General features: G+C 45.8%; 1 protein-coding gene across 1 annotated transcript; it reads right to left on the minus strand.

Annotated features, from left to right (window-relative positions):
- Positions 1-1,196: 1,196 nt before the first annotated feature.
- Positions 1,197-25,463, minus strand: MED31 (mediator complex subunit 31). The gene is made up of 4 exons (XM_073616744.1): positions 25,306-25,463; positions 21,610-21,684; positions 19,746-19,842; positions 1,197-3,292 (listed from the first exon to the last, which is right to left on the minus strand). Exons 1-4 carry the CDS (start codon positions 25,328-25,330, stop codon positions 3,100-3,102), a joined length of 390 nt encoding a protein of 129 aa, XP_073472845.1. The 5' UTR covers positions 25,331-25,463; the 3' UTR covers positions 1,197-3,099.
- Positions 25,464-25,563: the final 100 nt, after the last annotated feature.

Raw genomic sequence — 25,563 nt, forward strand, 5'->3', positions numbered from 1 at the left:
TACACACGGCTGTGTATGTCGGCAGGGATCACGGCGATCACACAAGGCTGCACTGGGGCAAAGCTGCACTGACAAGCCTGCAATGGACACTGGGGCAAGGCTGCACTGACAATTCTGCACTGACAAGGCTGCAGATGGACACCGATAACGCTGCATTGATGGGCATTTTAATGTAAGTTTTTCTTCCTTAAACTTTACACCTAAAAGTTTTTTTCCTTAAAATTCCCTCCTAAACTTGGGGTGCGTGTTATACACCGATAAATACGGTACCTAAACCCTTGTTGCTAGGCAGTCTTCCTAATCTGCCTCTTCCTTTTCCGCGGTGTGTTCTGCTCCTCGGTGAGTGGCCCCGTTGTCTTCTGGGAACTGTGTGTGTTCCCAGAACACCACAGGGCCATTCACAGAGCGCCGCAGGAAACTGGCAGTGAAGCCGCAAGGCTCCACTGCCCGTTTCCCTTACCTAGGATGGCGGTGCCGGGACCCGAGGGTCGGCCACGGGCGGCCGACATCGCGGGCACCCAGGACAGGTAAGTACTTATTTAAAGTCGGCAGCTACAGTGTTTGTAGCTGCTGACTTTAAAAATTTTTTTTAAGGCCAGAATCCCACTTTAATGTCATATTACCACTTGAACCTGCATAGTATTGCCCCCAGAATCAGTGTATTGGGAGTACAACGTTAGGCTCCTGCAAACTTCCTCCAGCCCATACATCTGTACAGGCCTTCAGTTAAGAGAGTTGGCGGAAGCGGCAAAGGAGTGTGCTGATCACATATATAGTCCATTGAAGACTACAAGTCCACAGTGGCAGATGGGACTTTTAGTTAATTCATTCACAGATCTCTCTGAGTAAATATGATGCTGCGCCACACAAAATATAAAAGTGACACTGACTGTGGGGGAGAAGAACCCCTGGACGCTGTCAAGGGATAGGGGAGGGAGAACTTTGCACCATGTTACACATTAAATATGTGTAAATGTTACTAAAAGAGGAATTTAGCCTTTAAAATATCTCTTGCAAAAACATTTATCTTTTCATTAAGAGTTCTAACCATTCCCTACTCTATTGTGTGCTTTTTTTTTTTTTTTTTTCCTTGCTGCGTATCTTTGAGGAGATTTTAAACCATTTTAGTCACTGCAAAACATTTTATTAGCTTTCACAAAGCATTGAGAATTGTTTTCAATTTCATTCATACCAAGTCTCTTAACAAAAGTTTTTATTGTGGCATATGCGGAGAATAGCAAAATTAACAAGGTGCCTCCACATACCTATGCGTCAGGCCCTACATATTCTGTCATTTACAAAGAACACCTTGGAGTCATATATGTGCCAACATCTTCCTCCCACATGGTCTACAAGGGAACAGACCTAACAATGGGAGAAATGGCATCTGTCTGCACAAAACACGTTTTTCAGTGTACAGACTCACTTGGGTTGATTTAATAACCACTTGATGGTGGCAGTATGGCACTCCTGCATGAATCACCATAGCTGTACAGCGAGCCCTTTAAGGAGTATGAGGGGGGTTCGTCTGCCCAACGTGTAATGTAGGAGCCAATGCGCATGGCCACCCGCATTTGCTCTTGAGAAGGACAGCACAGAGATCTGTCAGGGGAGTAGAGACAGATCGTCTGTTCCTAGTATTTAAGAACAGCAATCGGTCTCCTTCCCCAGTCAGTCCCATCCCCCCACAGTTAGAAACACATATGAGGGAACACATTTAACCTCTTGATCGCCCCATAGTGTTAACCCCTTCTCTGCCAATGACATTTATAAAGTAATCAGTGGCTTTTTTTTAGCTCTGATTGCTGTATAAAATGTGCACCCCAATGTCGCAGTCTTGATAAAAATCGCAGTTCGCCACTCTTACTAGTAAAAAAAAAAAAAAACACTAATAAAAATGGCATAAATATATCCCCTATTTTGTAGACGCTATAACTTTTGCGCAAACCAAAAAATATACGCTTATTGTGTTTTTAACAAAAATATGTAGAAGACTACATATCGGCCTAAACTGAGGAAGAAATTTGTTTTTTTATATGTTTTTTGGGGATATTTATTATAGCAAAAAGTAAAAAAATATTGCTTTTTTTTTTCAAAATTGCCAGTGTTTTTTTGTTTATAGCACAAAAAATAAAAACCGCAGAGGTGATCAAATACCACCAAAGAAAGCTCTATTTGTGGGGGCAAAAAAAACATCAATTTCATTTGGGTAAAGCGTCGCACGACCACGCAATTACCAGTTAAAACACAGTGCCATATCATAAAAAAAATGGCCTTGCCAGGAAGTGGGTAAATCCATCCAGGGCTGAAGTGGTTAAAGACAAATAGACTGTGCAATTTGCAAGTGCAGTTGTTCCGGAGCTTATTAAATGAGAGGGAAATGACTTCCATCATCCAATCAGGTTTGAGTAAAAATGGATTTTGATTGGGTATTCTTTGCAAAGTAACACCTGACCTCATTTACGAAGCTCTGGAAAAACTGCACTTGAAAAGTGCACAGTCTATTTGCCTTTATTAAGTCAGCCCCACTGTGTTCATATGGCTATCTGTTCAGTAGAACAGATAGAACGCTGTTCATTGCAAGTCCATCTTTCCCCTAAATGGACTTGCCACTTATTCTACCTCACACAGAATGTTGTAAAGTACTGAATTGCTTAGCGATGTTAAAAGTTGAATTCCTAAGAGAGATAGGAAGATGGTGAGGAAGTTACCATGACAGCATCCACCCAAACCTGAATTTTTTTTTTTTTTTGGATTTGGGAGTATCAACCCTCAATATGAAAAAGAAGCAGAATACAATCGGCTAATATTCTACCAAAACCGTTCAGGGCAGATAGTTCAGATCATGCATGGTGTGCCAGTTACAGTAGATTCATGTGCTGGAAAGAAGTAGTATAATACACAAAACAGTATCTGCTCAGTCTTCACTAATGACATCACATGCTATGCAGAATGTTACAGAGAGATTGACATTATCATGGGTAACAAAGTGATGCGAAGTTCAAGTCCATTTAAAGCCAATAGGCGCCAGTATTTACATTCTGTAACAGTACGTAATATTTTTTGATATGGGTTGTAAATACAGCTAATGAAGGTGTGTCATTTTCCAATGGTGTTGTTCTGTGGTTGCTGCTCTACCAGAGCTTGCTGGAGTCTCATACGCTTGCGGGAATAGTGTTGCCAGTGTAATATTTGCTGTTCATCAATAAACTTGGCACACTGGGCATTCACTAGCTCTTTGCGGAAATGTTCATACTGTAGCAACTCCAGCATATACAAGCACTGGGGATACCTGGAGGAAAACAAAAGCAGAGTATAAATTAGGAGCAGAATTCTTGTACTTTACTGACTTTAAAGCTGAACGCAAAGACAGTTAAGTGTAATACTTATACTGCATGTAAGTTGAGAATTTGTAATTCACACGTTTCTGCCAGGTCATGGACCTCTTTGTTAACTACAATGTGGTTGAGCAACACAGCCTGGTCTAGAACTTCATCTGGCCTACGATTGAACAATGAAGCAGAAGCACAGGATGAAGTCATACCTCTATACTCCCCTCTCCTGTACAAATGTTCAGACAGCACTTTCATGCACACTCAAGCTGATCCAGTGGCTTTGATACTTTAACTACTTCCCTACCAGATCAATTCTGACATTTCTCTCCTACATATGTAAAAAAAAAATTCTGCTAGAAAAATTACTAAGAACCCCCCAGACATATTTTTAGCAGAAGCCCTACAGAATAAATTGGTGAGTTTTGCAAATTTTTTTTTTTCTTTTTTATGTAACATAGTATTTGCGCAACAGGGTTTCAAATGCCAATTTTTTGGGGAAAAAATATAATGTAATGCATTTTAGTGCACTCAAACACAATACAATATCCAATTGTTTGGTAAAATAGAAATGATGTTGCACCGCGTAAACAGATATCTAACGCTTTAAAATTGCGTACGCCTTTAGAACACCGCCAAAAACTTTGGTGCCTAAAAATTTCCATAGGCAATGCTTTTAAAGCTTTTACAAGTTACCAGTTTAGAGTTACACAGGAGGTTTGGTGCTAGAATTATTGTTTTTGCTATAACATTTACAGCGATACCTCATAGGTGTTGGTGCAAACACCATTTACATATGCACGCTCGACTTACGTATTCATTTGCCTTTGCGTGTAAGCACGATGGTAATAGGCACTTTACTTAATTTTTTTTTTTTTAAAGAGACCGTGTGTAAAAAAAAAAAAAAAAAAAAAAAAATATATATATAATCACTTTTATTGCTATCACAGGGAATGTAAACATCCCTTGTGAGAATAATAAGCAATAACAGGTACTCTTTACTGAGAGATCTGGGGTATATTAGACCCCAAATCTCTCCTCTGCCCTTAAAAGCATCTGATCACACCAAAATCGGTGCGAGAAGATCCTTTCCCAGGCCAAAAATGGCTTTGTTTACATCCCACGAAACCGAAAGTGACAAAAAAAAATACTTGTCTCTTCTGGTTTTTAATACCATAGAAATGATTGGGGACGTGCCGATACCAGTCAGCTCTATGGTAAGCCAGCAATAGCGCTGGTTCAGTCTTGAGCTACCCAAATGCAAATCCTTGTCCACAGCTACTCTTATCATAGCCCCAGCATCTTGCATGGAAGAGTCAGCTGAGTTATTTGAAAACAGCGTCAGCTACTTGCTCCTTGACAATGCACAGGTATTACTTGATCCGGATGTTGGTTCTGAGGTTGAAGAAGATAGGAACATGAGCCTACAGAGGGGAGAACACTGGTAAACAACATATTACCAGTCATGTTCCCCCAGCCACAGCGTATTGCCAAGTTGGCTCCAGTGATGATGAGGATAGGAGGGGGATGATGATGACGATGACGATGATGTCACTGACGTAGCTTGGGTGCCGGATAGAGCAGAGAAGGAAAGTGAGGATGAGGCACAGCCCCAACGAGGCAGCCATCATGGAGGAGTAGAGAGCAGCCACCCTATTCAATCACATTGTGGAGCTGTTATCTCCCGGCCCACTCCCCAAAGCTCAGCTGCCTCTGCCTTATTTAGCACATGTGCAGCCGATCGCACTGTTGCAATTTGCAAACTTTACCTCAAGCGTAGAAAATACACCAGCTGTTTAGGCAACACATGCTTGACAAGGCATTTAACCTCCCACCACTCAGCCCCTTGGCAAGAGCACCTGAAAGCCACAGAACAAAGGACGTAATTTTGCTCCTCCTCACATTCAGGTCTACCCCTGCTATATCTCATGACCTCTCAGCAGCCTCCACTGACAGGGCTGATGGTATAACGAAAGGTATCACAGGTCATTGCAGCATGTCTGCCAGCAGCACACCACCGGCTGTAGACTATAGCAGGCAAATTTCTCTGCCCCAGCTACTGCAGAGGAAAAAAAATTAAAAATACAGTCACTGCCACCCACATAACTAGCGTCTAAATTCAAGCTTGTCAAAGCTGCTGACTTTACAACCCCCACCTTTCCGTCTGGTGGATTCTGCAGAATGTGCTGTACCACAATGGCAGGTTACCATATGGCCATTCCAGTTCTGAACCATCCCAAGGAAGGCGATGTAGTCAGTCGCAAGGTCCACATTACTGCCAAAACGTGGTCCAGCAAGCATGGTCAGGGACAATATATTTTGTTCACAGCAGGATAATGAATATGATGAATGAATGATGATAAATGAATATGATGATGATGAATAGGATGATAGATTTGTCAGCTCTGCTTCAACCCTTCCTCTGCTGAAGGGTTCTGTGAACCACCAGGGGTTATTTAATGAGTCAGGCTAAAAGATGCCATGCAGTGTTTCAGCTGGTCTGTGTAGAGGACAGGAGCCACACCAGAGCAGAGATTCTTTCAGCTCTGCAGGGGCAGGCAGAGGTGGTTCATGCCACGCTAACTGGAGCATGGAATGGTGGTGTGCGATAATGGCACTAACCACCTGTCTGCCCTTAGAGAAAGTTGAAACATGTGCCATGCCTGGTACATGTCCTCAATTTGGTGGCGCAGCATTTCCTAAACAGGTACCCAGGGTTGGAAGATCTGCTAAAGCAAGCCAGAAGAGTCTGTAGCAATGCCAGGCGGTCACACACAGCCAGTGCTCTGTTGGCTGAAAGTCAGCGAGAATTCCACCTGCCCGTAAACCGCCTGATTTGTGACATACCCACCAGGTGGAACTCAACTTTGGCAATGCTACAGCAGCAGAGGGCTCTCAACGAGTGCCTGTGTGAGTATGGAACCACAACAGGCTCAGCCTGGCTTTTTTCCTCCACGCCAATGGCTGCTGATAAAGGATGCATGCACTCTGTCACCTTTTGAAGAGGCAATGAGGATGGTAAGCCATGCCAATGCATGGATCAGTGACACAATCCCTGTTTTGTTCCTGCTGGAACAGACTCTGCGTGGCATTATGGACAGGTCACTCGAGGCAGAGCAGCGGGAGGAAGAGGAGGACCTCTTCTCTCAAGGCCCGCTTTATGCAGACACCATTCTTGCGACGCCACACAACACACAAGAGGAGAGGAAGGAGTATTCTGGCAGTTTTGGAGGAATTGAAGCAGAGGAAGACATACATCAACCCTTAACAAATGGTTTTCCATCCCCAAAACCCTTGGGAATAGTAAGTGGCTGGGAGGAGGCAGTTCCAGATACTGTAGTCCTCAGTCACCCCGAGGACTCTGCTTCTCAACTTGCGGTGCATGGGCTCCCTCATTCTTGAAAGCCTACGAAACGACCCGAGAATTTGTGGCATCAAGGAGAAGGATCACTATTGATTGCCAACCATCCTTGACCATCGTTACAAAGGGAAAGTCTCTGAACTCATCCCATCCTCACAGAGGGAGCAGAGGATTAAATATCTTAAGGGACACCTTAAGGGGGAGTTTATGCAATGGCTTTCCGGACTCTGCTAGGTTACAGTTTTATGGAAAGGCTAATTTTGAGGCTTCTGTGCAAAAAACAGACGCGGAGAGCTTTCCAGTTGATCATCTACTGGGTCATGAGAATAGACCACTGGCCAGAACTTGCCTAGTATGCAATTGAGCTGCTGGACTTCCCTGCATCCAGTGTGCTTTCTGAACGGGCATTCAGTGCTGCCAGAGGTTTTTTGACAGATAAAAGAGCGCGCCTGTCCACAGACTGTTGACTGGCTGACATCAATATAAATCAACCCTGGATTAGCAGCAGCTGTCAAGCCCCTGATGCCAATGTCCCAGATTAAGTGTTTTCTGGATGTGGAATCTCTGCAAGACTGTCTACGTGTCTTAGCTTTGTGGGTGTTGACTTTATATAGAAGAAATTTTTTTGTTAAAGGTTTCATGGGCAAAATTAACACCCAAAGACCAATTTTTCTACAGAAACACAAAAACATAACACTATTAAAATCTATATAGGAAAATTCAAGTTAGACTTACCGGTAACTTGTTTTCCTTGAGTCTTTCAGGACAGCACTTGAGAGAGTGACTCCTCCCCTTGCCAACAGGAAACACCTCTTCCACCAAACTTTAAAAGGAGGCTCCTTTCCACACATTGTCAGTAGTAGTAGAGAACCTCCGGCCCCAAACTGGAACACATAATCGAGATATGATTAGTCACAGTATATATATGAAAAAACAATAGGGCGGGATGCTGCTGTCCTGAAAGACTCAAGGAAAACAAGTTACCGGTAAGTCTAACTTGAATTTTCCCTTATCGTCTTTCAGGACAGCACTTGAGAGGATAATAGAGACTTACCCCCCTAGGGAGGGACCACAGCCTGCAGAACCTTTCTGCCAAAAGCCTGATCACCTGCTGATAGGAGATCCAGTCTGTAATGACGGACAAACGTTAAGTAGCTTGACCACGTAACCGCCTTACAAATCTGATCTGGGGTGGCACCAGCTCTTTCTGCCCATGTAGTGGCCTGGGCTCTTGTTGAATGAGCCCTAATTCCCAGCGGGGAAGATAAACCCATTTGAGAATAGGCTACAGAAATAGCTGTCTTAAGCCATCTAGCCAATGATGCTTTTGATGCTTGTTGGCCTTTCTTGTTTCCAGAGAAAAGAACAAATAATGAATCTGAAACTCTAAACCCTCCTGTTACTTCCAAATACTGTAATAGGATACGTCTTACGTCTAAATTGTGAAACTGCTCTTCCTTTGCACCTGAAGGGTTAGCAGAAAAGGTTGGTAGAGTAATCTCTTGAGACCTGTTACTAAAGCTTGCCACTTTTGGCAAAAACCCCGGATCTACTTTAAGGACAACTCTATCAGGAAAAACTGACAAAAAAGGCTCTTTTACTGATAGGGCGTGCAGTTCACTAATCCTTCTTGCTGAAGTAATTGCGACCAGAAAAATAGTCTTCAAAGTTAAATTCTTTAGGGATATGGCCTGTAAAGGCTCAAATGGTTCTTTTGCCAGAGCCTGCAGAACCACCGAGAGATCCCAATTTGGGAAATGCTTCACCGGTACCGGTCTCGACCTGGAAAGTGCTTTGAAAAATCTCATGATCAGAGTTTCTGAAGATAAGGATCTCTCCAGATAAACTCCCAAGGCAGCCACCTGCACCTTAAGAGTGCTGACCGCCAGATTCTTGTCTGCACCCTTTTGCAAAAATTCCAGCACTGAAACTAGGTCTTTAACCCCCCTATGTTCGGAATGACAGAAAGAAACATAGACTTTCCATACTTTGGCGTAAATATCCCTGGTTACCTTTTTCCTACTGGAAAGCAACGTAGCAGTTAAACGTTCTGAAAAGCCTTTGCTTCTCATTAATTGCTCCTCAGATACCAGGCAGTGAGCTTTAACCTGTCTACCCCTGGATGAAGCACTGGCCCCTGAATCAACAGATCCTGACTGAGCGGGAGATGCCAACATGGTTTGATTGCCAACTGCAGAATCGTGGAAAACCAAGCTCTCTTTGGCCAATATGGAGTAATCAAAATGATTGATACTCTCTCTTTCAGTATTTTCCTCAACACTAGAGGGATTAATCGAAATGGAGGAAAAGCATACCCCAGGTGAAAATCCCACGGATGTGCCAGAGCATCTATCCCCTGAGAGCAAATGTCTCTCTGAAGGGAGAAAAAATTCGGGAGCTGCGTGTTTTGTTTTGAAGCAAACAGATCTACCTGCGGAAGGCCCCAAACACTGGTGATTAATGCAAACACCTTCCTGTTCAGACTCCACTCTGATTCCTGAACTTTTTGTCGGCTCAGATAATCCGCTACTTCGTTCAATGTGCCTTTTAGATGGACTGCGGATAGAGATAGTAAGTGGTTCTCCGCCCACTCCAGAATCTCTACTGACAGTAAGTGAAGGGCCCTGCTTCTTGTGCCTCCCTGTTTGTTCAGGTAGGCTATGGCCGTGGCATTGTCCGACAAAATCTGGACATGGCAACCTATGAGGTTTTGAGAGAAGAAAGCTAATGCTAGGGCAACTGCCTTCAGCTCTCTCCAATTTGAGGATCTTTGGGCCTCGAACTGGGACCATGTTCCCTGCGCTAAGGCTTGACCCATGTGGGCCCCCCATCCCTGCAAACTGGCGTCTGTTGTGACCACTTTCCCGGTCGGAAAAGACCAAAGAAGACCTCTTTGCAGTACCACCTGACTTTTCCACCACCAAAGTGAACGTTTGACTCTGGTGGGAATCTTTACTTTTGTATCCAAACTCTCCGTCCTGTGGTTCCATGTCCTTAGAAGGAACCTCTGGAGAGTCCTGAAATGCAGCCTTGCCCATTGGATGGCTGGCATTGAAGAGGTTAATGTCCCCAGAGCCGACATAACCTTTCGGACTGAAATCAGTTGATTTGTTTGTAGTGCCGTTATTACCCTTTGGACCTTGATCTTTTTCTCTTCTGGGAGAAAAATCTTTTGCTCCACTGAATCTATCAAATAACCCAGAAACAGTACTTGCTGAGCTGGGATGAAATTTGATTTTTGAACATTCACTATCCACCCTAGTGACTCCAAATGACTGCGGGATTTGTTCAAATCCTCCTGCAACTTTTCCCTGGATGGGGCAAAAAAGAGGAGGTCGTCCAGATATGGAATTACCGCAATCCCCTGGAGTCGAAGAGGGGCGAGAGCTTCCGCCATTATCTTCGTAAAAATACGAGGAGCTGACGACAGGCCGAAGGGAAGGGCCCTGAACTGAAGATGTATAATCTCCTTGCCCATATTCACCGCAAACCTCAGGAACTTCTGGGACTGAGGTGCTACAGGAATATGAAGATAAGCATCCCTCAGATCGATTGATGCCATAAAACAATCTTTTGTCAGAATGTTTCTGACCGTGAAAATTGAGTCCATACAAAACTTTTTGTATAGGACTGACTTGTTCAGGGGTTTTAGGTTGAGGATAAGACGGAAGTTTCCGGATGGTTTTCTTATCAGAAAGATGTGTGAATAGAAACCCTGACCCTGTTCTTCTGGGGATACTGGTATCACTACCCTCTGGTGCCTCAGATCCTTTAAAAGGTTCTTCATGGCCAGAGCCTTTGTTAGATCCCTTGGTAGGTTTGTTACAAAGAATCTTTCTGGCGGGCGATCCGAAAACTCTATCCTGTAACCTTGGGACAGCATGTCCAAAATATATAGACTTTCTGTCATGCTGGCCCAAAGGGGAAGGAAACTTTGAAGCCTTCCCCCCACTGGTACGCACAAGTCATTGTGCTTTACCGGAGGCTGCAGGAGGATGGAAAAGGACATTTCCTTTGCCTTTACCCTTCTGCAATGCCCAATTTTTTCTTTTCTCCTGGGGTTTGGTTTGTTCTTGAGCCCTTTGGGAACGAAAAAACCGTTTAACTGGCTGCTTTTTCTTTTTGATGGGAAAAGACTTCTTTTTATCAGCAGTTCTATCTAGAACCGCATCTAAATCAGGTCCAAAAAGCAAGTCACCCAGGAACGGTATCCCACACAGCTTGTTTTTGGATGCCGCGTCCCCCGGCCAAGTTTTCAACCACAGAGCCCTTCTGGCTGAGTTGGCTAGGGCAGCAGATCTAGCTGTCATTTTAATTGATTCCGCTGAAGCATCCGATATAAATGCGACAGCGGCAGACAGAGTTGAAAATGAATCCAAAATTTCTTGTTTTGGTGAGTCTGCTGAGATATGGGCCTTAAGTTGCTCTAACCAGAACTCCATATTTCTGGATACCACTGTAGTTGCCATAGTAGGTTTAAGATTTCCCATGATGGATTGCCAAGCCCTCTTTAGTAGCTGGTCCATCCTTTTATCCATGGGATCTCTCAACACCCCCATGTCCTCGAATGCCAAATCTGTAGACCTCGAGACCTGGGAAAACGCGGCATCTAGTTTGGGGTTTTTGTTCCAAACCGCCGCTGGATCTTCATCAAAAGGGAAACGCCTTTTTAAGGCTTTGGGAAAGAAAGGCTTTCTCTCTGGCTCTGCCCACTCTTTCTTAATAGCTTCAGAAATAACAGAGTGTACTGGGAAATTGCGATTTTTGTGCTCGCTAAGCCCTGCATACATTTTATCATGCAGAGATAACTCCTTTCTTTCCTCCTCCAGACCCAGTGTGGTATAGATTGCTTTTAACAGGCCATCTACCTGTTCTAAAGACAATTTAAATCTTGAAGGTAAATTTTCTCCTTCCTCACCCTCATCAGAATCCTCAGATTGAGAGGGGGAATGTCCCTCTGGGGTAGGAGATGCCTCAGTCTCCATCACCGGGACTATAAGTGAGCCTTGGGAGGACTGTGAGGTAGTAGGCTGACTCAGGGATGGGTTTGCTAGGGAAGAGCGAAATGATTGAATAGTCGCATCAAGTTCCTTTTTAACTGATGCAATCAAGTCGCTGCAAGCGGAAGAAGCTTCTTCTTTAACTAGCAAATCAATACAAGCTTGACATAACGTCTTCTTCCATCCTTCAGGTAGCTTGGATTTACATGAAGGACATTTTCTTTTTGCCACTGGATCAGAGCTCTTGGCCTGCCATGAGACAAAAGAAGAAACCATCCCAGTGAGACAACCTGTCCTATACCCAAGGATGCTCACCACAGGTGCACAGTAAGAGCTAACTGCTTTATGTGCCCAGACAGGCCCCTGCCACCGGGGGGGGGGATAGAGAGAGAGAGAGAGACCCCACAGTACAGGGAAGACAGTATACAACTGCACCTTACCTGGGCCTTGCTGGTGCCTGTGCCTGTCCCACTCGCTGCCGCCATCGATTCCATCGAGGAGCGCTTGCTGTGTTTGTGTGGCTAAACGCCGGTTCCGGACTCCAATAGCGCCAGTGCGCCGGACCAGAACCGCTAAATAAGCACCAGCCCCGTTCCTCCCCTTTCCCTCTGCGATTTCCGGCGGAAATGACGCCGCACGCCTGTTCCGTGGGCGCCGCCCCCTCCGGATGCCTCACTTCCGTCGAATGGAGCCCCGCTGCCATCCCCAATATGGCGGCGGTGCAATGAGCAACAGGCGGTGGACCTGAGAAAAAAATATAGTAAACGGCCACCGCCTGTCTTGCCGCCGCCTAGGAGCGATGCCCACGACAGTCGGACTCACCCTGAGCCCATATGAAGAGGGAGAGGGAGCCCAGCCAGCAGCACTTCACCTCAGCTGTGGAATGGGAGGAACAGCTCTCATGAGGTAAAAGGTGTTTGATGAAAAAAACCAGGAAACCTGAGCTCCCAGGACAGCACCTGAGAGCCCTGACTTCCCCACGAAGTGTTCCCTCCGGAGGAAACACAAAAACTGACAATGTGTGGAAAGGAGCCTCCTTTTAAAGTTTGGTGGAAGAGGTGTTTCCTGTTGGCAAGGGGAGGAGTCACTCTCTCAAGTGCTGTCCTGAAAGACGATAAGGGAAAAGTCCATAAAGTTCATGGTGTGAGAGAAAAACACTAGTGGCAGCTCCCCATAGAGTGAAGCAGTTCTCTGAAGGAGCGAAAAGAGCAGGGTGTGCGCCAAACGACGTTCAGCTGAAATGTATTGTATATACAGCCAAATGGATACTCACATGGGTAGGGTACAAACAGGCATGTAAAATGTGATGCCTGGTTCTTTGCGGGATTTTTACACCGGCTCCAGACATCACTTATTATCGCATGCCTGTTTGGACCCTACCCATGTGAATATCCACTTGCATCACATTTCTGCTATATCAACTGCTGCATCCCAGTCTGGTGCACCCTGCTCTTTTCTTTTGTTGATTGTGTTACTTTCATTTTTACAATTATTTTTTTGGTTAGTAAGATCTGTTGCGATCACATAGGGGGCTGATAGCATATATGGAATGACAAGTTCTCAAGGGTCTATTAGACCTCTAATTTCTATCCTGCACTCAGCTGAAGCTAATAAAGCACAGGTTGTTGTACCTTCCAGAATTTGTGGAAGTGATCAGGCAGGGACAGGCTTAACAAGGGGAAACACTCATGGCTATAGCAGCTAGGGGTGTTTTTAAAATCTGCGGTCAATGTAAACTAAAGTGATAGCACAGTAGCAGAAACTTGCTATGCAGCTCCCTTTCTCCAAGTTAAACCAATGAGATTTGCTTCTTTCCATAGATGTGAAATTGGCTTGACAGAAGATTACATATGATATTAAATCCTTCGATATTAAAAAAAAAAAAAAAAAAAAAAAAAATGAAAATATGTGTCAAAACCAGTCCTAGTATTCTACTATTGGGTGGTAACATTACTGGGAAGAATAAGATTTGTTCCAATGGAGGGCTACTCTGAAACAGTTAAGCTGGGAAATTTCCTGGTGCAGTCCACCCACATTATGACAGAATCGGAGGCTCACACTAGTATTGTGCCAGGAACACGGACATGAGGTCCTACCGCGTTTGTTAGCTTTTCTTTATTTCTGGGAACTGAATTGATCATAATGTTCTATGCGGAAGGCATCACAGTTTCACTAGCTAGTTATGATGAAATGTCCACAGAAGAATTTCTAGTTATGTACCAGAAATCACAAATACACTCTAATACATTCTAAATCAAGAGACTGCAAAAAAGTATTCAGCGTGGGGGCGGGGGTATGAGTGGTTATGGGGAGGCTGGCTCATGGTAACTAAAGTGCACCATTACTAAGAAGCACACTATACCATCCCATGTAGGTATAGCAGCATAGTGTGCAAAACCTACCTTCAGTCAGGGCTCCCTTTCTGTGTAAAGAAAGTAGTGGGGGGGGGGGGGGGGGGCGTGGTCAAGATGGCGACTAGACGACTAGATAGGATGTGAGGACCAGGAGCTCTGCACCTGACAGGCCTTATTATCCGGTCGTACGGGATTTACAGACTGCATACTGAATCCGACAGGCTGCGGCTGTGACCGGGCACGTGAGGAGAGAAATCTGGAGAACAGGGGTAGCGGCATTCGGCTCTGCAGACGCCACCGCCGGCTGTGACACACACATGGAACACCCTGCTGGGAGGGGAGAGACGGGGCTCCACGGCTGACAGGCTCTATTCTCTGACTGATCGGAGCATACAAACTCCCAAATATCCTGCACTAACTGGCAAGCTGGGACTGAGACTGGGCATGAGAAGGAGGACCTCCGGTGTTCAGGGGATACGACAAGCGGCTCTTAAAACACCGCCGCCAGCCAGGGATCCACGTGGAGCGGAGCGCTCAAACATGGCGTCCCCGACAGAGCACTCAGACCAGCAGGCAGAGGCGTCCCAGTAGGGAACAGAACAGTTCCAATCACTTATGCAGACTATAACAGGCTGCCAAATTACCCTTACTACCAAAATTGAACAGATGCAATCAGAAATGGGCCTCATAAGACGCGATATGGACAAATACCAAGACAGGCTGACAGAGGCAGAGCGGAGGGTAGGGGACACTGAAGATACAATCCGAGATCACAGTGCCTCCCTTTGCATACTGCAAGTTAAAATGAAAACGCTGGAATCTCGTGCTGAGGACCAGGAAAACAGAAATCGCAGAAACAATCTGCACCTGGTGGGGCTTCCAGAAGGAGTGGAGGGAAGGGATCCGGAGGCCTATACGGAGCAGCTGCTGTGCACTCTCCTTCCACAAGCACCGTTTTCTACCCACTTTGCCGTGGAAAGAGCCCACAGGATGTCATTGGTTCAGGGTCCACCAGGAGCACCACCACACACCTTCATCTTTTGCATGCTGAACTTTAGAGACTGACTTGATCCTGAGAGAAGCAAGAAAAGTGGGGGAACTATGGTCTGAAAATGCGAAGCTCATGTTATTTCCTGATTACTCGGTGGAAACGCAGAGACAGCGCAGGACATTCGACCAAGTCAAGGCCCAACTACGCACTAAGGGGCTCAAGTATAATATGTTATTCCCTGCGCGGCTCAGAGTGGTGGATGGTGAAGCTACAAAATTCTTCACTTCCCCGGAGGAGGGACCATGCAATCATTGATCCTTAAACCAGAGGACACCACAACCACCATTCTAATTCACTCATGATATCCGGTGGTAAGAAACACAGTTCTTTTTCTTTGTTATCTCACTCATCATATGAGATCGAATGGCTGGTGGAAATGGCCCACCTGACTCCTGTGATGCCAGGATTTACAGTGTGGCATTGTTGTATCATTCAATGGCATGGGGGAATTTTTGAATATTAATGTGCTGGGTGGACCTGGACCAGGGGGTTGAGGTGGGGGGGGGGGGGCTTACCGTGCCTTGGTCACCCTGAGACATCTGACTGTCTCTCCCCCCCCCCCCGTGACTCCCTGGATGCCGGATGACTTGGAACTCATGAACGTTATAACTGCTCCAATCTTTCTACTGGGAGAGAGCGGGTGATGGGTCTTATGCCTACGATGTTGGGATGGGAGGAGAGGTGGGGGCCGGGGCGTAATGCACTGTTAAGTATACTGTTCTTTTATTTTTGAGCCCCTGCTATCAGAAGTGGGAGAATGCAGGTCATACTGACATATATACGAGAAGTGTGTTTCGCCTATGGAGGTACTAAATTGCTGAAGGGGTTAGGGGTGGGACGTCCTCCCTCTGGACTAGTTCTCCAATATAAGCATAAATGTTTGATTCTTACTGTCTAACCAAATTCAATTTTCTACAGGTTAAATTTGCCAGTTCTTGAAACCAAGTTTGAACCCTTAGAGTTATCTAAGTGCAAGTGGCTATTTTGAGGCTGACGGGTTGCTCTGTTATCCCTGGAAAGGCTAATCCCTTTCTTTTTTTTCCTCTCATTGTCAGCAATGGCCTGCAGGTGATGAGGGTAGTGGAGTCCTTGATTTCAAGTACAGGAACTCAGGTCCTAGGTGTGTCAAGTGTAACACACTGCCCCCCTAGGAGGTTTCTCCTACATTTAAGTTGGTTTGTGTTTGTTATGGGTACTCAAACACCCCGAGGTTCAGTTAATGGGGTGTGGGGTGGGATGGGAGGGAAGTTCTGTTTTTTTTGTTATGTTACTGTTTTTTCTTCTCTTCTACTTAAATGCTTGAGTATATTTCCATACAGAAGGCTCTATAACAGCAAGGGATTAGGTTATGTTGCAAAGTTTCCTGATCTGCTCCATACTAATGGGCGGCTTGCGAGTCCCCTGGCGGGAGGGGAGCTGGATTGGAGGGGGCCCCCTTCGAGTCCCACATGTACATGGTTCTCCGGGAATTTTATCTGCCCTCATGGGATATGGCTCAGATGAGAATCTTGTCATGGAACGTTAGAGGTCTTAACCATAAAATCAAGCGCTCCCTGGTTTTTGATTAACACGCCCCATATTGCATTCTCCAGGAGACGCATTTGGTGGGAGGTAGAGTGTTGGGCCTAAAGAGACCGTGGGTGGGACATCATTATCATGCCATGCACACTAATTATGCCAGGGGGGTTAGCATACTGGTCCACAGATCTCTCAATTTTGAACCCCTTGATGTTATTATAGACCCAGAGGGCAGGTATGTGCTGCTACACGCTATCATAGTTACGATAGCCATAACTGTGGTGGGGGTACATCTGCCTCCTCCGGCTAGTATTTCCCTGTTACAGAAAATTACCACTCTAATTGCTCGGTTCCCCACTGATAATGTGATCCTCACGGGGGGATTTTAATATTCCTCCTAACCCTTCTCTAGATAAACTGTCTCCGGACCCGGCCATGGACTCAGCACTGTCGCGTTGGTCTCAGGTGTTGGGGTTGGAGGATGTGTGGCGTTGGAAACACCCATCAGATCATATGTACACATGCCACTCTTCTTCCTACAATACCTTATCCCGTATTGACCTTCTCTATGCCAGTTCACCCATGCTTCCCAAGATTATAGGTACTGAAATGCTCCCGAAGGGAATTTCTGATCACTCCCCGTTATGTACACTGCAAACTACTACCCCACAAGCAGATAGAATTTTGCGACTATCTCGGTTTTGGATTGAACATCCTACTATAGAAGTGGAGATGGTTAAAGAGATTAAACAATTTTGGTTAAGCAACGCCAATTCCTCCACGCCAGGGACAGTATGGGATACCTTTAAAGCCTACATCAGAGGTTGTTTTATGTCATCCATAGCTAAGGAACGTAGGAATGGCAAGATGCTCCTAGAGGAGGCAGAGGCTAAGGCCCCAGACCTAGAGACTAGATACACCCTTACCTCTAACCCTATTATAGCACAAGATATGAAAGCAGCATATCGGGAGGTAATGCTACTTAAAGTGGCCAAGGCGAACAAACGTCACTTAGCCCAAACACAAAGAATCTTTGAACAAGGGGAAAAAAAACAGGCAGGCTTTTAGGCTGGTTGGCCAAGGAGCAGTTCCCGGGCTCCACCATAGCTCGCATCTGAAAGAATGATGGGACTCTAGTGTCTGACCCTGTGAATATTAATGCCTGCTTTGCTGACTATTACTCTTCCCTGTACTCTAGGACACAATACTCTCCTGAGGAGCTCTCCGATTTTTTAAACGGGGTGACGCTCCCGGTCCTTACAACTGCAGCGCGGGAGAGTTTAGAAGCCCCCAATAACTCTGGAGGAGGTTCAGCGGGCCCTGAGTTTCCTGCACACGGGAAAGACCCCGGGAATAGATGGTCGTGTCCCCCCCCCCCCCCCCCCCGAATTTTATAAACAATATATGGGTGAGGTAGCTCTTAGGATGCATGCAATGTTTACAGAGACCCTACAAACCGGGGAACTCCCACTGTCCATGGCACAAGCCATCATAGTGGTTTTACCAAAACCAGGGAAAGACCCCCAACTATGCCCCTCATACCGGCCCATATCCCTGCTTAATTCCGATGCGAAAGTGCTGACTAAGATTCTCGCCCAACGTCTGAATGAGATAATACTTACCCTTATCCATGAAGACCAATCAGGTTTCATGCCAGGTAAGGGCACGGACATAAACATCCGTAGGTTGTATGCGGTCCTGGCCTCTGGGAAGAGAGACATTGAGGACGAAATAGTGGTTTCTCGACGCTGAGAAGGCCTTTGACTCTGGAGTGGGGCTATCTCTGGGAAGTCCTCCACAGATTCGGGTTCAGTCTTTATCTCCTGGGTCAGGATGGTGTACAAGGCCCCAACGGCCAGGGTATGCATAGGCACGGTACTGTCCCCAACCTTTCCCTTGGCAGGGGAACCAGACAGGGATGCCCTCTCTTGCCGGGTCTTTTTGCCCTGGCGATAGAGCCTATGGCCGCTCTCCTTCAAGCTACACTTGAGGTCCGGGGGGGATCACAAGGGGACCCATACAAGAAAAGGTGTCGTTATATACTGACGACACCTTATTATACCTTAGAGATGATGGTACTTCTTTACAGGCAGCCCTTTCGGTAATCAATAGGTTCGGGAAGTTCTCTGGTATATGTATAAATTGGGGAAAATCAGTCCTGTTCCCTCTTCACGCTGGGTCTGTCTCCTTCCTGGGCAGCTGTGTAGGGTTCCCCATTTTAAATATCTAGGTGTGGAAATTCATAGAGACTTAAAGTATATAAACCTCAACTTAAACCCAGTGGTTAATCACTTATCCCAAAGATGTACCACTTGGAAATCTTTACCACTAACTCCGGTTGGCCGAGTCAACTTAGTTAAAATGTCGGTACTGCCCCAATTTACTTATCTATTCAGACAAACCCCGGTCTCCATACCGATAACCTTTTTTAGACACCTGGACAGTATTATTACTTCATTTATTTGGAATGGGAGGGCTCCCAGAATAGCTAGATCAACCTTACAACTACCGGGAACCCTGGGGGGGTCTGGCCTTGCCCTGCTTCCTGAAATATTATGGAAGAGAACCTGTGTCTCTGTGTTCGCTGTGGCAGACAAGCAGAGCTTTCCCTTTTGGGTAGAGCTCCGCTTTAACAAGATACTACGTTCTTAAAAACAGAAAGTGAGCCCTGGCTGGAAGGTAGGCTTAGCGGTTTCTGCTGCTATACCCATATGAGACAGCATAGTGTGCTTTTTGGTAAAGGTGAATTTACACTTTTATCCTCAGTTGCTGGTAAGAAATTAAAATATATCACATCAGATATCAGCAATACAAAAACCACAGATAAAAATGAAGTATGATCGCACAAATGATTTTCCATTAAAACTTTTGATTTGCTGATTTCATTAAATCCAGGTCCCACTTTACCTTCTCCCTCTATCTTGTTTCCTCTTTTACAGGTACCAACAAACAAGGGTTAGTGTATGCCCCTCCAATTAACGGACACTGCACAACCCTATAAATCTGGGGCAGGAACATCCCTGCAGGTGACACACTTTGGTACTGACAATTCCACCTACTCAAATAAGGCAAAGTACAGTAACTACACATACAAATGATAGAAGTACTAAACAGGGATTTGACACTTACTTTAAATATTTTGCATAATCGGGATCCTTCCAATAAAGAAGGTATTTCAGATAATTAACAAATGACTTGTCCTTGAAGAATCCCCGCTGTGCTAAGACTAAAGAGAAAGAAACAATAAATTACATGATCATACTCAGTAGAAGATAGCACTTCATAAAGAGAATGTCAAAATCAGCACTCTACAAAAGATATATAAGCAATACCAGTTCAGAGCAAAAATAGAAGGTTAAAGTCCAGCCAAAACAGTTATTGTAAAACCTTAGCTTAGATGCTGGATGGGTTAGAACTTCCGTCATGTTTTTCTTGCTGTCTATAGGTTTTCATAGCCTTCAATTTCTGAGACTAAAATTTTTTTTTTTTTTTTGCCTGGCTGTCATGCTGACCCCATCTGACTTCAGTAGTTTGAGTCACTGATCCAGAAAAATAAGGGCCCATTCACACCAGCACATTTCGACAGCGCAGTGTAAAACATGCATGTTACCACAACGTATAGTAATGCTCTATATATGTAAAAAGTTGCATTGCAGCACCCTGTGTTATGGAGTGAAACCAGCCCAAAGCAGAAAGACCCCTGAACAGGGAGGGGTCCCCACTCGTAGATTTACCTTTCCCCTGTGTTATAGTGACAATACAAAACAAAAAAAACAAAAAAATAGAAAGGGTAACTCTCCCTAACCAGAAAACAGACAGCAATGAAAACCTAACCCTTCCACACTGTCCAAATTGAAAAAATATAGGTTTGGCTATAACTACACCTAATGTTCACTGACTCAAAGTACTGAAGCCATCTAACCATCAGGCAACTAGCTCCAACAAAAGGCAGTAATCGCAATGATTAAGCACAAGATGTATGTGTGAAACGCATCTACGTGACCACAGTTTGGTGTCTTTGGTGTTATTTTTGGGAAACAAAATAAAAGGCAATCAGAAATCCTGGATGTGCAGCCATTTCTTTCTTCTTTCCAAGTTTCCCACGGAGGCGGGCCGGGGCTAGCACTCTGCAAGATACTCCAATCAGCCTTATTTTTATACACCTGGAGCAGCAGTTCTTTTTCTTGTAACAAAAGGCAGCAATGGCATTTTGCACACAAACAGTTAACATAAAAAACAAAAAAAAAAAAAAACAAACAAAAAAAGACATTAAAAAAAAAAGACAAAGAAAAAAAAAAAAAAAAAACTGTGCACTAATACACAACAACCAAGGGGGGTTGAGGGATCATTCTTAGCGGTCCTCCACACCCAGAAATGACACCAGTGAAGGGACGAAACTCACCAGGAAAAAATAAAACCAAGCAGGATGGGTTTGGGGGGGGGGGGGTGTCATATTTTCCATGCAATGAGGCTTAAAGGATAAGTTCACCTTTTGTAACATGTTGCCCCCATATTGAGGGTGTAACATGTTACAGATGCACCGGCCCCCGCTAGCTGTCACAATCTGTGAAAAACATGGCCGTTTGGGGCTCTGCACACCCGACCACGTCATCCATTCAGTGTTCTGTGAATGGGAAAATGACAAGGTTCTCAATGAGCTACCAAGGCGCTGTTGAGCACTGTGGAAGTTCATTAAGTCTTCGTGTCACAGTGTAACTGCCTGGCTGTATTGGAGTTAAGGTCAGACAGATACATACAGTCTGCAGGACCGAGGAATTACACCCACAATCTGCTGATTGTGGGTGCAATGCTTTACAGGTCTATTACAAAAAAAATAAATAAATGCATATTTTTTTACCTACAAAAAAATGTGCATTTATTTTATTTTTTTGTAAAGGTGAACGTATCCTTCAAAAGAAAATCTCCACCACTTTATGATTTGTAAATGAACAAAACAGACACAACTAGGAAACGATTTCCATAATATACTTACAGTTAAGGTAATTAGGATTTGCCAGGCACTGAACAAACTCCAATTCCAACTGGAACCGATATCGGGCTTGTTCATCTGAAAGAAGATATAAAGGAAATGTCATCATTGCTTACATATGTGCGATACTAATTTAAAGCAGCATTAAACCCAAAGCCAAAATGCAATATATGGCAGCTGAACAATCTTTACATGTGGTGACTGCATTCTTTTTTCCTTTAGGCTTTTTTTTTTTTTTAAATACGACTGTGTGGTGACATACAGTGACATCCAGCACCCTTCATTTTTTGTCCTATGTGTCCCATTAGGGTGAATCTCCCTAATGGACATAGACAGCAAAACAAACCTAGCAAGGAATCTAACCGTTTACCATTCCATCCAAAACCAAAATAAAAAAAAGGTGTGCCTTATGATACACTTTACAGCCCACTTCTGGAGACTGAGGGAAAAAAAAATAAGGTTGCAGTGCCCCCTCCTTCTCCAAGGGTTAAATGCAGGTTTGTTCCTAGGGATGGAGGAATAGAGCATCGGTTCTCAACCTGGGGGTCGCGACCCCCTGGGGGGTCGATTGCCGATTCTCCAGGGGGTCGCGGATGCTGGCCGAGATGCTGCCTGAGATGCTGGCCGAGACGGACCCGAAGTTACTGCCGGAGTCCGTCCGTCTCGGCCAGCGAGATGTCACTTCCTGCACAGGAGAGACTGCACGGAAGTGACGTTCCGTCGCCGCCATCTTGGTACTCTCGTCCACAGTAATGCTTAGACTTAGAAGTCGGCAAGCGGACATCTTGTTACACCCACCGAAGTCCGCTTGCTGTGGATGAGTGTACCAAGAGGGAGGCAACGACACACCTGAAGAAGAACACCTGTGTCACTGTGACATCTGGTAAGTCAGACACACAGGAGAAGCTGACAACATTTTTTTCATTATGTTACTTAACATATATACATATATATATATATATATATATATATATATATATATATATATATATATATATATATATATATATATATATATATATATATATATATATAAATGTCCCAGTTGGTTCCTCAAAAGTGTTTATTCCGTGCCAGTGCTAGATACATGTTTGGGTGCTATACACTTTGTGTATCTAGCACTGGCACGGAATAACCACTTTTGAGGAACCAACCGGGACGTTTATATATAAATAAGTGGTGGAGGCGCAAACAAACTGAAAAAATCTGAAAATAAAAACCCCCATTAAAACGCTGCAACTGTGCCTTTAAATGCAGCCACTGTGCCCATCAATTGTCGCCACTGTGCCAGCAAACGTCGCCACTGTGCAGCCACTGTGCCCATTGTCGCCACTGTGCCATCAATTGTCGCCAGTGTGCCAGCAAACATCGCCACTGTGCAGCCACTGTGCCCATCAATTGTCGCCACTGTGCCCATCAATTGTCGCCACTGTGCCAGCAAACGCCACCACTGTGCCATCAAATGCAGCCACTGTACTCATCAATTGTCGCCACTGTGCCAGCAAACGCAGCCACTGTGCCCATCAATTGTCGCCACTGTGCCAGCAAACGCAGCCACTGTGCCCATCAATTGTCGCCACTGTGCCAGCAAATGCCGCCACTGTGCCAGCAAATGCCGCCACTGTGCCCATCAAATGTCGCTACTGTGCCAGCAAACGTCGCCACTGTGCAGCCACTGTGCCCATCAATTGTCGCCACTGGGCCAATCAATTGTCGCCACTCTGCCAGCAAACGCCGCCACTGTGCCATCAAATGCAGCCACTGTGCTCATCAATTGTCGCCACTGTGCCATTAAACGTTGCCGCTGTGCAGCCACTGTGCCCATCAATTGTTGCCACTGTGCCAAACGCAGCCACTGTGCCCATCAATTGTCGCCACTGTGCCAGCAAACGTTGCCGCTGTGCAGCCACTGTGCCCATCAATTGTCGCCACTGTGCCATCAAACACAGCCACTGTGCCAATCAATTGTCACCACTGCCAGCAACACCGCCACTGTGCCATCAAATGCAGCCATTGTGCCCATCAATTGTCACCACTGCCAGCAACACCGCCACTATGCCATCAAATGCAGCCATTGTGCCCATCAATTGTCACCACTGTGCCAGCAAACGCCGCCACTGTGCCATCAAATGCAGCCACTGTGCTCGTCAATTGTCACCACTGTGCCATCAAACGCAGCCACTGTGCCATCAAATGCAGCCACTGTGCCATCAAATGCAGCCACTGTGCCCTTTAATTGTTGCCACTGTGCCAAACGCAACCACTGTGCCCATAAATTGTCGCCACTGTGCCAGCAAACGTCGCCACCTGTGCCAGCAAACGCAGCCACTGTGCCCTTTAATTGTTGCCACTGTGCCAAACGCAGCCACTGTGCCCATCAATTGTCGCCACTGTGCCAGCAAACGTCCCACTGTGCAGCCACTGTGCCCATCAATTGTCAGCACTGTGCCAGCAAACGCCGCCACTGTGCCAGCAAACGCGACCAACGAAAATAATTTTACTGTTAGGGGTCCCCACAACTTGGGAAATTTTATCAAGGGGTCACGGCACTAGAAAGGTTGAGAACCACTGGAATAGAGAGTAATACTCACCTTCTAGCTCCCTCCAGCAGGGTGAGCGGTCCCACAAAGCTTCCCCTCTAAGGTGCTCCTGACCACTAAGGATGAGCTCAGGCGTGTTTGCAAACAGCACGTGCCGAGCCCGCCAGGAAGTCGGCACTGCGGAGCGCTAATCACAGGCAGTGAGACATTTCCTGATACGTGGCTGCAGAGATCGGGAAATGTCTCACTGCCTGTGATTAGTGCTGTGCAGGGACGACTTCCTGGCGGGCTCGGCACGTGCTGTTTGCAAACACGCCTGAGCTCATCCTTACTGACCACCTACAATGCAGGGCGGATGTCGATTGCTTCCTGTGTTGGTACCGCGGTACAGCCCGTCTTCCTGTCCTGAGGACGGCACTCCTCCTACAGATCCTGCACCTCTCTGTGCTGCTGCAGCACCCCCTAGTCTCTGCCTCCCCTGGTCTCAGCATTCAGTAGACTTCAGCAGCTGACCCAAGCCCTCCTCTGGTCCTCCTCCAGACCCTGCACTTTCTGCTTTTCCTAGCTCTGCCCCCAGCTTCTTCCCAGCAGCACAAGGTAAGGAGGGTCGGGACTCTTGATTTCTGATGGTAGGTGTGCGCTTGACATCTGATGTAAGGGGGGGTTCTTTGGATATCTAGTATTACAGATACAACCTGCCCTTTGAGGGCAACCATAAGGTTGAGTTTGACACCCCTGATGTATACAATGCAGGGCCTGCACACCGATTGCACTTGTAATGCTCTGAAGACTTTAATAGAAAAATGTAACGCATAGAAATGTAATGATGTGGGGCATTTAATACAGAAAGTGGAGTGTAGACTCCATGAAAGAGGAGATCCTCCTGGCTGTGCCCATCCTGCACCTCTAACTGGAAGCCTGACCTGAGTGATCAGCCTGGGCTCCAGCTCTCCATAAAAGAGGAGATCCTCCAGGGGGATCAGCCTGGGCTCCAGCTCTCTATGAACTGTCCCCCAGAGCAAGGCAGTACCTGTGTAATGGATGACTCGGTGAGGACGGGGATACACATAAATAGTAGGAAGGTCCCCTGTGATATGAGAGCAAAGGACAACCCTCGTATATATCGCTGCGGGTGCCCAGATACTCAGCACACACTTACCGCTCTCCATCGGCACGGTAGCCATAGCAGCTCTGCAAGCTTGATAATACCGTACAACTTAGAGAGGAGTCTCTAGCTGAAGCTTCTTCAACTGGAAGAGCAACAAAAGAGCCGGAAACGGAAGTTTGTTGTTGTGTTGGCGGAAGTGTCTTCAATAGTTTTGGTTAGTTCGGGCGGAAGGGATTTATGGGTGTGTTCGGGGTGTGCGGAGGGCGGGGGTGTGATCAGGGTGGTCTGTGGAGGGAGTGTGTTCAGGGT

Source organism: Aquarana catesbeiana, linkage group LG02 (assembly GCF_042186555.1).
Source record: "Aquarana catesbeiana isolate 2022-GZ linkage group LG02, ASM4218655v1, whole genome shotgun sequence".
NCBI classification, from domain to species: domain Eukaryota; kingdom Metazoa; phylum Chordata; class Amphibia; order Anura; family Ranidae; genus Aquarana; species Aquarana catesbeiana.